Below are 13,210 nucleotides of genomic sequence, written 5' to 3' on the forward strand. Positions count from 1 at the left end.
ACCTGTACATTCTAAATCAGATTTTTATTTAATTTATGCACAATAAATTTTGATTAATCGTGCAAAATGTCGAAAAAAATTCCCGAGTACTATCGATACCGAGTACGGAACCTTCGGTGCGCGAGTCTGACTCGCACTTCTCCGGTTTTTTTTAATGCGCGCATCATCAGAATTGAGGAGTTGGTACTTGAAGTTCAATCATAAAGTTGCTTATACCTACATAATATATGTTAATTCACTATTAACAGTTCCTGAATCTCCATAACTACGGGGCAGTAATCCTGCAGTATCAGGATTAAAAACTGGGATTCAGAAATTTTTATGGAACCATCTCGCAGAGCTTCTTCTATTGAGACAAAAAACATTTCGAAGTCGGTCCAGTAACCAGGGAAAATCTGGTGTAGGTACATATAGAAAGAAACGGGCTGAAATGAGAACCTCCTTTTTTGAACTCGTTTAAAAATTAGCAGCTGATAAAGCGCTACTGCATCAACGTGGCTACATGCGTCCTCTGCTGACGCCTTTCATCATCCCATCGCCGGCTCACTACACAGCACGGCTGGAGAGGAGTCTCAGAGTGAGAAGGGTTTTGGCCACTATACCACGTACCACGGTCAAGTGCAGATTGTCAGACTTCACGCACCTTTGAGAACATTATGGAGAACTCTCAGGCATGCAAGTTTCCTCACGATGTTTTCCTTCGCCATTAAATCAACTGATATTTAATTAAACTCTAAAAATGTAGAGGTGGCGTGCCCGGGATCGAACCCCCGACCTCCGAGATTAGGGAAGTGGACGTCCTTACCACTAGCACAGAATAATAATATAATAGTACTATGCCACTAGGCTATCACAGTTTACGCTGACGCCTTTATTGTAGACTTATTATAACTATTACATCGATGGCCTTTATAGTTTCTTGCTCAGATTACTGTTGTATTACAACTTCTCGGAGGATTTAATAATAAGGCATAGTAACACGGGTAAAGGTCCTCTGCGAAGGTCTGATTGTAAACAAATTAATTATTCAATTAATCTGTTACCTATGTCAATTTAAATATCAATTAACCTAGATTTACGAGCAGCGAAGGATTTGTTATTTTATTTGTATGGTTTGTAGGGTTCCGTACCTCAAAAGGAAAAAAGGAACCATTATAGGATCGCTAAGTTGTCTGTCTGTCTGTCAAGAAACCTATAGGGTACTTCCCGTTGACCTAGGTCCTAGAATCATGAAATTTGACAGGTAGGTAGAACTCTGAGCACACGTAAGGGGAACATTCGGAAAACCGTGAATTCGTAGTTACATCACAAAAAAAAAAGTGTTCATGAACAATTAATTAGTATTCTCTTCCACTTTCAAAGTAATACCAAGTGGGATATCATAATGAAAGGGGTTTACCTGTGCATTCTAAAACAAATTTTTATTTATTTTTATGCATAATAGTTTTTGATTAATCGTGCAAAATGTAGAAAAATTACGACTGTAAATTCGAGAAATAGAATCCTAAATAATGAGAACCATAAAATTAGCTTATTTAATTGGTGTGGTTTTACTCGTGAGTGGTATATGCCTTTCCGTATAACTAAAGTCGAGATATGGAGAAAATTCATCTTCTCCAAGGGTAGTTACTATAGGTATTTACTCGTACATATGTACATCGCATAGCAGCTATCAGATATGGAAAATATTTTTTTAACTTTTAATTTCATTCCCTATATATTTTAATAAGCGGTATATGATTTGAAATTGTTGATCTGATTTAAATATAACTTTGGTTAGCGTAGCCAAGGAAAAAGAAAAGGCGAGGGGGCTGAATGTGATTAAGTAATTACTCATATCACTGGTAGACAGACTACCAAAATGTGTGTACGCGACAGGTCGAGATCGGGGAGGGAACGCCCCGTACACCCGCCTAGCCTCCGTCGTGCCTCCGTGCTAACTCGGTGAGGGCGAACGCGGGTGACGTGTGAGTGTGCGGGGTGTCCCCCCGCCTCATACCCTGATTGCCATCTCAATATGTCGCGGACTATAGTTAGAATTTATTGCTGTTCCTTACCACGTCAAATGAAGTAGCATTTTATCAGTTAGCATTTAAAAATAAGTGGTACACAATCAAGTTCCATTATGTCAAGTGAATGCTGAATTGAATAATGAGCACGAGATGTCCCAAACTAATGAAATGTCCGGTCGGGGTTAAGTGACCGCGCACCAGCGCATAATGGCAATCAAAACGATTCCGCGACAATTCAAAAGCCATTATGAAGCAATCAGACGCCGCGCCGGGGCCGAAGGTCGAAGTATAACGACCTGTCCACTTTTCTCTTATAATCTGTGGCTTAGAACGACGCGGCAAGCCGCTGAAACAAATGTGTAACTTTCTATCCATGATCAGCCTTAGGCCGAGAAGCCCAGACTTGAGGTTACTCAAATGGATAGGTACAGGTGCCCCTTCGTTTCACTGATACACGATTCACGGTTTGAAGAGAGATAGCGCGTTTTTTTTAAAGTCGGTAACAAAGTACCGGTGTAGTTAAGTAAAAAAGCGGTGATAGCTCTTCGGTCGCGTCAGGGGGTGTGTGCTTCGATCCTAGGCCAGACCTCTAACTTTTCGGAGTTATGTATGTGGTTTAAGCAATTAATTATTATTCATCACATGATTTAACGGTGAAAGAAACGAAAACATCATGACGAACCCTGCGTACCTGAGAGTTCACAATAATTATGATTAGGTATTATAAATAGAACTTTCACTAAAACATAGGCACCTAATTGCTACTGTTAGCACGAGCGCCCTCTGTTTAATGTGACATACTTGTAGGCCTAAAAGTTAAACCTTGAGTTGGACATGTAATTAGGCTACTTCGCAGTAACTTCACTTACAAAACAAGGTTAAAATCATAACCAAGATATTTCCTAACTATATTTAGTACTTGCTTCATAATTTGTATGCGGTCTATTCTGAGTCAGAAATACAACGCCCATATGCGTTTCTGATTTGCATAACTAAACAATAGGTAGGCAGGTAGGTACATTGCACAAACGTGTATCAAGCGATCATTGATTACTTAGCAACTTATTTAAATATTTTTGATGAGAAGGAGAAATATGAATCTTCGCCATCATGGTCAGATTAGTATCGTCATGTCTATCGCAAACAATAATAGGCACTCACATAGCGCGAAAGATACGACGCGTCGCGTCCAGCTCTCGGTAAGAAGGGAATTCTGAACCAGTGCAGTGGTAAATTCATTTGTAGATTCCAAAGCACTAGTAAAACTCGTTTGAATAAAAAAAAAATTATATTTCAATACAGGAAATTGTATGAAGCACAATTAAGGTAAAAGCAACTGTATGACTGCTGCAGAGCGCAACCTACGTGAGCTTGGCAAAGTGAACAGTTCCTTGTAATATAATTTCTAGCGCCGCTCAAGCCTTTATATGAAAATATTTTCAGCCTTTAACTTTATCTAATAATATTTTTACAGGAAATCGCAAAACATGACAAATATTGTCTACAATGTAATCAACCATAATATTCTTCAACCAAGGACCATTGAATAAGCATATTTTTGGCATCATGTTACTATTTGCTAACGCAATATTATTGGGTTAGATTCGTAAAAAACACAGCTCTGTTTTGTCAGATCCAACATTTTATGAAGATAAGTCGGAATACCACTTACTTCGATAATATTTACTAAGTATTATATAACTTTTATTAATGCTCGCGTCATAGGTACCTATCGAAAAATAAAATCAGTTTATGAAAAGTCGGTTCGGAAAGCCATACTAACATTGATTGATTTTTGATTTTTAAATGTCATTTATTTATTTTTTATAATAATCACAACAAAGTTATGCAACAGTATTTTAAATAACTTATTGCTAACAACAGTACAGTAGTTTGTTTTTACAGGCTAAACACCTTTATAAACATATACCTACTCGTATAACTACATACGTAGCGTACATACAATTAGATCCTATTTTATAGTACTCTATCGCTAAATCATAACATTATTATAATGTGCATTATATTTGAGCTATAACACACAAATACTAAACCACACTACCACAAACCACATACTAACATTATAAATGTGAAAGTGTGTCTGTCTGCTATCTTTTCACGGCTCAACCGTTCAACCGGATTTGACGAAATTTGGTACAGAGATAGCTTGCATCCCGGGGAAGGACATAGGCTACTTTTTATCCCGGAAAATTGAAGAGTTCCCACAGGATTTTTTAAAACCTAAATCCACGCGTACGAATGTCATCGCAGGCATCAGCTAGTTGTTGATAAATCCGGAAGAGCAAAGGTAAAAGTAATCACTTACCAGACGAATCGGAATAGAAGTTCGAATATACTCGGAAATACGAGATCGTCTGAGGCGGCCAGCCATTTACGCCCCAGGAGCCGGATCGCCGGCATCCTGCAACAAAAGAAAACGTATTTTATTACAAGCCGTTACAGTAAAAATTACCATGACAGTGACAAATAAAAACGAGATAAATGGTAGATCACTCGTTTTACTACGGAAATTCCAGTTTCGTTGTGTAACTCAGCAAACAGCTTATTTTGCGTAAGTCCGTGCAGCGATTTGCGCAAATGCTGAGTTGATTCAGAATTTCAATTTATGGTTCTACACTGCATTTACTTTGCTGTATCGTGATGTTTGTGGTTAAAATGGAATAAGTGTAATTAACTCGCTTTAAATTTATGTTTTTGTACCTGTAAAAAATAATTATAATATGGTTACCGCCTCGTTACGGTGGATTAGATGATATTTTCGATTTGTAATTTTAATATTTAATTTTTATAGGCTTGCATAAAAAATGTATCTGCCTATATTTTTGTTTTGCTTTGTATGTGTTTTTCTGTACTAATTTTATGGAGTACAATAAATGTATCTAATATAATGTATAAAAAAATTATGATATGATATTCATTAATTATTGTAATAAGGTGTTGTAGTTAAATAACTTGGAATCTCTTTTACAACAACACGTTTGTTGTACGTTTTGTACAAGCATCTCTACTTCCAACTAATTTAGTTGAATAGTTTTGGATTTCTTGCAGGTTGCTATAGACATCCTGAATAAATCCTATAGGTACTATATACCCTATAGGTATGTTAACTACAGTTAAATAAAATTAAAAAAAATCTATAAATTCGTTGAGCGTTTTCATCGTTCAAGTGCAAGGGCGACGCTTCAATATTGATTCAGTGAAACTCGCTTATTATCTACTTACTCTCGCTTATTGTTTTTAACACTAAGCGGATGTTCATCACTTTTGGCAGCGTACTTTTTATTGCATTGGGCGCGTTTGGAACCCTCGTAGCTTTAGTTTTAAGTTTGCGTAATAATAGGCTAGTTGACACTTTTTTTAAGTAGGTCTTAAATGGTTAATATTTGTCCTATTAGATCAAAAAAATTAACACTATATTTTTTTGCGCCCTAAAAACCGTAAAACTTTAATTTAAAAATATATTTTTCTTAGACAGGTGAAAACACTGTCGGCCATGTTTGGCCGATAGATTATCTGTGCTCTGACGTCATGCATTTGTAAACAACAGCATAACCTCCCAAAGTTTAATAAACATGACTTCTATACTAGTTTACATGAAAAATATAGTAATTATCGTTATTGAATCATCCGAGAATGTAAAAAACGCATCTATAAAGACCACAGGAAAGTTGTGGACTAGAGTGCCCAGTGAAATAAATATACGTAACACGCGAAGACTTGCTTAAAGGGATCCTATATGACTAACGACTTCAACCCAAATTTATTATTGCAAAGATCACTTTGTTGTAAGTCTTACTTAATAACTTATTCAGTTTATAAAGAGAAAACGATATTTTTTTACGTTTACTATGAGTTTTTAGAAATATATAAAAACTAGCTTATGCTCGTGACTGCGTCCGCGTGGACTTCATAAATTTCAAACCCCCATTTAACTCACTCAGGGGTGAAATTTCAAAAAATCCTTTCCTAGTGGATAGCTTCTCTTTACCTACAAAGAACACACAGACCAAATTTCATGTATCTAGGACCAGTTGTTTAGATGTTTAGGCTGTGCGTTGATATATAAGTTAGTCAGATACTACGTTAGTCCCAGCGTGACATAGGGATGACATTTCTTTGTTTACATATTTAATGACGTCACATCATGGCTGACAGCGTTTTCTGCGTTTCAAATAAAAATAAAAACTGTTTTTTTTTAAATTGGATTTATATATCCATCCTGCGTTTTTAATAATTGTTATTGATATATTTCGTTGTCTTAAGCAAAATACTATAATAAATAATCATTTATTGGACGAAATTAGATATGAGTCAAGTAGCCCATTATCACCACTATATCTTACAAATCCAACATCTGACTATCAAAAAGAGTAATTTATTACGTATTTTGAATAAATCATTTGACTTTGATTGAAAATATTACAATAAAACTTAAAGCTAGTCTTATCTAATTACTGTTCAAAATCAATTAATCAATGAAATTTATTGAGTGAAAAATACATAGGCACTTGGTACCTATAAGCATTTCGGGTCCCCCGATCAAGTCGGGAGCCCTGGGTCGTGGATTCATGCCCTGGTAAACTACACCATCACACACTACTAATACAATTTATCCTACCTACCCAACGTGAACATATATTAGTTATAAGAGTTAAGAAAAATTATAACAAGTAGAATTCCGCTTAAACTTTCATCTATTGGTCCGGGTACCCTACTTAGCCTTAAAAGCTTTCGTGTGAAAATAACAAGTGTCAGCAACATAATGGTGCTAAAAGAACAGCGAGATAGCTTTCGTCGGTACTGCAATAAGCAAACGTCTCTGGTGCTATATTGTCGCATTCTCAAATCCGCCTTTAGTGTCCTACATTCTGCATTCAGTACACTGAACCCGGACGAATATTTTGGGATTCAGAATCTTATTCAGTCTTGTTTACCCACTAGGTAGGTACCTATATCCAATATGATCTTGCTCGGTCAGTAGGACTGTGTGGAGTAAATAACGCGTTTAATTTTAAACAATTGTGCGAATATTTATGCTTCCCAAACCAATTTCGCGATGATATGAAAATATTTTAACGAACCTTGCGAGTTTATTATAGCTTGTAATTTATCACAGTGCTAACAAAATAACAGAAACTAAACAATAAACATTTTTTCACTTCGCATTGTGCTAATTAGCACTCTATTGAGCAATCCTTATGTTAGTTATTTTTGCCAGTTATAATAAATTAATAACCCACATTTTCTGCCGCTACAGGCCAACTACAGGCTATATATAACGATCTAGGTACGTCAAAAATCGATCAAAATGAACAAAACAACAAATGAACTCCATACCAAAATGTATATTTTTATTAATAAACTAGCTGTCCCGGCGAACGTCGTACCACCTAACAGTCGATTCTTTTTCCAGACTTTTTTAAATTTTTCTCTCCGTAATAAGAACCATCCTCGTACTTCCAGGAATATTATGAAAAAAGAATTAGCGAAATCGGTTCTGCTGTTCTCGAGATTTGCAATCAGCAACACATTCAGCGATTCATTTTTATATAATATAGAGAAGATATAAAAATAAATCAGTCCTTTACAAGCCTATAAGGTACCTAGTTACTTAATAGAGAGAGAGCCAGCGCGAGCCAGATATTCATTATTTTGTAAAAGCTGAAAGTTACTCTGCGTAAGTATTGTCCCCAACACAGGGAGGAACGATCAGCGTCTATGAAGTTTGGATAATGGTGGCTTTGGGAGAATATTAACAATTTATTAAACTTAAAGGGTGTCTGGTAGGGGGGTTGGCACCATACTAAGTGTGTGGCAATCCATGACGTGATTTCCGAAGAAAATATAAAAATAGAGTTTATATTTTGACGTAAAAGTTTTTACACCTTTATTACCTCTCCCAAAGCCACCATGATCGCTGATCGTTCCTCTCTGTGTTTGGGACAATATGCAGAGAGACTTTTAGTTTTACAAAATAACGAAGGTCTGGCACGCACTGGCTATTAGTCCATAATTATCATAGCAACAATTTTTCGAGTACTGTCATTTTCTACGTTAGTCAATCAAATAAGCATCTATTTGTAGGTCCAATTGTTGTTGATACTTGCTTAAAGTTTTTTGTAATAGTGCCGTCAACGTGAGTACAATATATTATAAGTTAAGTAGGTACATGGTTACGCAATTCAGGGGAATAGCTAGTCGAATATAAATAGAAAATTTATTCTATAAAAAGCTTAGTAGGTATCTATACCTACTTACTTAATTATAAATAATAATCAATAGGTAGTTATAGAGTTTGAACTATTTTTATCCTGAGCCATTTATTAGCCAAGCTTGTTATGAATCATGTTGAGGAGGGTTCAGGGTACAAAAATAACACGAAACCCACATTTTTTACGAGCGGTAAACCTAGAATAACACAACTTTATCTTCAATATTTCGTAGCTTAATGTTGAAAGTTTTGTTTATAACTTGGATATTTATATACAACTAGCTAATGCTCGCGACTTCGTCCGCGTGGACTACAGAAACTTCAAACCCCTATTTTACCCCCTTAAGGGTTGAATTTTCAAAAATCCTTTCTTAGCGGATGCCTACGTCATAATAGCTATCCGGCCCGATCCGTCCAGTAGTTTGAGACTGATCACTAGATCAGATAGATCAGTCTAGTAGTTTAGATAACTTATGTAAGTAGGTATACTCTAAACTTGGATCTCTGGTTATTTAAAATTTAAATAGGCTTTTCTCAAGTTCTTTTGAAAGGTGATTTGAATGATGTTTTCTATACCGAGAAAACCTACCTAGACCTAGCAAGAAACTCAGTACTCAGATACTTAATATACAACTGAGTATGGACTAGGTAGTCTACACTCTATAATCTACTATTTACAGATTTAGTTTAAAATAATTGTGATCAGTTCTCTCTCTGCACCGTATTCCTCATTGTTAAGTTATGGCCACTTTGAATCAATCACATGATGCTAGGATTTTTATTAGGATAATAATAGGTGAGTTCCCAGTTTAACTACCTAGTCATAATAAGGGGGACCAACGGTGTCCGAATTTGATATTTTAGTTTCCTCGGTTACCCACCCAGTTACCGACTTGGTCAACGTTGTCTAACAATTGCAATCAGCTGATAGGTGCTGTTACCGCTGTTACAAGTTACAACTAGGTCACACGTCCATCTGTTCGACAGAGACGCAATAGTGTACCTATCTGTGTCTGATATTGATATTGATTGCAAGAAAATTGTACCTAAATGTAAGAATAACAAAATATTCAAGTATGTACGTGTGTATCCAGTCTTTTAACAATTCTGACAGATGAAAGGAAATACTACAAATAATAAAGTCCCTACAAAAAAATTTAAAGGTAGAACACAAGAGCTCTGTCACTCAAAAAATATAGGTGTTCAAGCAAAAAATCATATTTTGCGACCTGTTTCATTGAGTAAATTAATATTATATATATATATACATCTCTGCTCGTGCTGATTCACTCACTCATTGACGTTACATGCGTTTTCAGTACTTATTGTTAAATCACTCTAGTGGTTTGTGCGCCTTTTGCTATTTGTCGAAGGATAAGATAAGGATACGATCGCCCTTAGATGGTTACCGCAGAAACCACATTAAAAGAATATGAATTCCACTCAGAAACACGAAGTAGGTAAATAATAAAATAAGCAATAAAGCCACCAATAACAACATCGCTATTACGTTCAATGACCGTAAAACCCATTACGAAGAAATTCTTTTATACATTTTGGAAAATAACTTTGCTCTACGTGGCTCTACCTTAAATTGTAGGTACTAAGGCTTCATCACTAGCAACTATGCATTGATCATTGATCTGATATGGTATCGATAGGATAGTAGCTCATTGTGGACTGAAATGAAGCCAATCCATATTTTTTTGTTTCTCAGATCTTCAACCTTAAACACACAATTAATGAAAAATATATAATAATATGTACAGCCAACTATTGTAGAGCTTTTAAGTGCGTGTTCAACTAGGTACACACATCGCGAGCGAGTACGGGTGGTTCGGTTCACTTGAACTCTTTAGGCACATTACAGACACAGCGTAAATACATACAGTGAGATAGCGCCTTTGATGTTGCGAACAAGCCGGCTTGAGGCCCGGTATCCACCTAAGCGGAGAGGAGAGGAGATGCGTTCCATCGACCAATCAGAATCAAAATACATAGATGACGTGAAAAAATTATCACGTCTTTTTTCAAAAATCGGATTGGTTTAGTGTACCTACACATCTCCTCTCCACTCCGCTTAGGTTGATACCGGGCCTTACGCCGGCCATAGCACTCGTAGCAGCTACCGGACGACTGTGCACTACTATGCAAAATAACTAAAGTTTATTCCGCCGACTCCTTGTGCCGGTCGGTCGTATAATATAATCCCTCCACTACCTCGTCCCTGTGACCTCGCTGGATTGCTCACTGTAGACGTCTCCGTCGACCGACTGTATGAAGTTTGTATGAACTATGAAGTATCTTTGACCTGTGGTACTTTATGTTGATTTTTTAACGATCGCGCCCACTACCACAGCCGTAAGTAAACAAAATTTTGAACAAGCACTTCAGAGTTCAGATCATCGAAGAATAAATGCTACTAATATTCTGAGGTTTAAATATAACGTTTCTTGGAATATCAGTAGTTACTCAGTACAATAGGTACAGTACGCGGCAGAAAATAATGTACATCGACCTTTTAAAGAGAAAGAGATAGCGGTTTTGTAGAGCATTGTCTCGTCATTGAGACCGACAAAACGTCCATAGGAGTGACAGAGACAACGCTCTACAAAGCCAAAATCTTGTAATGATGTACATACCTACAAATAAACTAAGAAATGTAACATTAGAAGCCTTATGGCGTGACAAAAAGAGAAAATAAAATATGACGAAATTAAGCTGTGGGTAATAAATAAATACGCTAACGAGATTTCCGGGAAAGTGCCGGGAAATCTCACAAACACCCGGCGGCGACATGAAAAGTTACCCTCTACCCTCAAAACAGAAGTCGTGACAATGAATTTTCTATGATCATATTAAAATTCATTGACGGTCATTGGTGTGCACTGTTCTATAAAACCATTGATGTCGGAGCAATCTATCTAAAACGTACGGAAACGTAGATATCTAATATTGTTTTTTGAAACATAACTTTATATGTAAAGCTAAAAGAATAAGGTATGAATTAAGGAAGGAGGAAAGAAGGGCCTTGCATGATTTTACGAATAATAAATACAGAATCAGAATAGACAGAGCAGTGAGCTTTTGCCTGTTGTAGTATGACTATTGGCTACAGCTGCTGTAGAGCTGTCTGCTCATTGAAAAATATTTATGAGAATTGAGAACTGTTTAGGTTGTGAACTATTTTTGTCCTTTTTGTTCAATCGTCAACATTATTTTTTGCTGAGCTCAAATAAGACTAGTATAAATATTATTTTTGTCTAGGAAATGTTGCTTGTCCTAACACCAACAAACAAACAGCATGTCTAAAACAAAAACGAAGTTTTTGGTATAGTCTCATACAAAAGGAATAGGAAAGTATCAAAATTCTGCCATCCTTATATTTATTTTGTTAAAAAGCTGCTGGTTTCAAAAATTTCCATTTGAGTTTTCAGTTACTTTTTAAGGATTCTTACCTCAAAAGGAAAAAGGAGCCCCTATAGGATCACTTCGTTGTCTGCTCGTCTGTCTGTCTGTCTGTCTGTCTGTATGTCTATCTGTCTGTCTGTCTGTCATGTCTGTCAAGACACCAGCTATACTTCCCGTTGACCTGGCATCATAAAATTTCGCAGGTAGGTAGGTTTTATAGCAGACATTAGGGGAAAAATCTGAAAACCGTGTGTTTGTGGTTACACCAAACAAAAAAAATTAAATTGTGGTCATGAACTAATAATTAGTACCTACTTTCAATTTTCGAAGTAAGATAGCTATATCAAGTGGGGTATCATATGAAAGGGCTTCACCTGTGCATTCTTAAACAGATTTTTATTTATTTTTATGCATCATAGTTTTTGAATTATCGTGCAAAATGTCTAAAAATACGACTGTAGTACGGAACCCTCGTTGCGCGAGCCTGACTCGCACTTGGCCAGTTTTATTTAAGTGGTGCAGCATCGCCGTACCTTTCTAAGGTCTTGTTCGTAGGATTCGCCGTTTAGCATCTGGCAACGGTGACGTGTTTCAAAAATGTTTTTCTACCGCTAGCCGTGCCGGCCGCGCTATGCTTTCGTTAGCCTCCACAGCGGAAAAATCGTGGACTGGTATTTAAGTAGATTGGTACTTACATAACATATTTTTTTACTTGAAAATCTACCTAATATGCAGAAGTAGATAGCAGATAGACCTATTTGCCAGATACATGTCATCATTCGTTTCCGTTTTATTCGGAAAAGTAGCTAGTCGTTAGTATATAAGTCGTTGTTTGAAGTCCGTTTGTAGTAAGTAGATTATGGATTCATGTGAAAAAACTGTGATTTATGCAAGCTATATATATATAAAAATAATTCTATAAAAAAACTATAAAAATAATTCCTCATAATTATCAAATAGTGTATAAACACGATTGAATAATCATGACGAATTATTTTATAGTTTTTATTATCGAGAAAATTGTATCCAATAAGAGGAAAAATATCCGGGAATTGCTCCAAATATATCTACGTTTTTAGTTTTATAGGTGAACGGTAATTCGGTAATTTTTCTGTTCCTTTTTAGGGTTCCGTACCTCAAAAGGAAAAACGGAACCCTTATAGGATCACTTTGTTGTATGTCTATCTGTCTGTCTGTCTGTGTGTCCGTCTGTCTGTCTGTCAAGAAACCTACAGGGTACTTCCCGTTGACCTAGAATCATGAAATTTGGCAGGTAGGTAGGTCTTACAGCAGACATTAGGGGAAAAAATCTGAAAACTGTGAATTGAATTTGTGGTTACATCACAAGAAAAAAATGAAAATTTGTGTTGTGTTGAACAAATATTGCTATTTTCGACTTTCAAAGTAAGATTGCTGTACCTAGTGGGGTATCATATGAAAGGGCTTTACCTGTACATTATAAAATAGATTTTTGTTTATTTTCAAAATCTGGCAAACGAAATAAAATTTTACAGGATCAGCAAAAAATGTAATGAAAACTGTTGAAAATTTATTG

At 36.1% G+C, this 13,210-nt stretch overlaps 1 protein-coding gene across 5 annotated transcripts in view; it reads right to left on the minus strand.

Moving 5' to 3' along the window:
* Positions 1-13,210, minus strand: part of inaE (inactivation no afterpotential E) — a 79,684-nt gene that overhangs the window by 24,642 nt on the left and 41,832 nt on the right. For all 5 annotated transcript variants that reach the window (XM_034984873.2, XM_069509627.1, XM_069509626.1 and 2 more), the window contains exon 2: positions 4,339-4,434. In XM_034984873.2, the coding sequence (XP_034840764.1) occupies positions 4,339-4,433 (95 nt within the window). In that variant the 5' untranslated portion in view covers position 4,434. The remainder of the gene's footprint in view (positions 1-4,338; positions 4,435-13,210) is intronic.

This window comes from Maniola hyperantus, chromosome 3 (genome assembly GCF_902806685.2).
Source record: "Maniola hyperantus chromosome 3, iAphHyp1.2, whole genome shotgun sequence".
NCBI classification, from domain to species: Eukaryota; Metazoa; Arthropoda; class Insecta; order Lepidoptera; family Nymphalidae; genus Maniola; species Maniola hyperantus.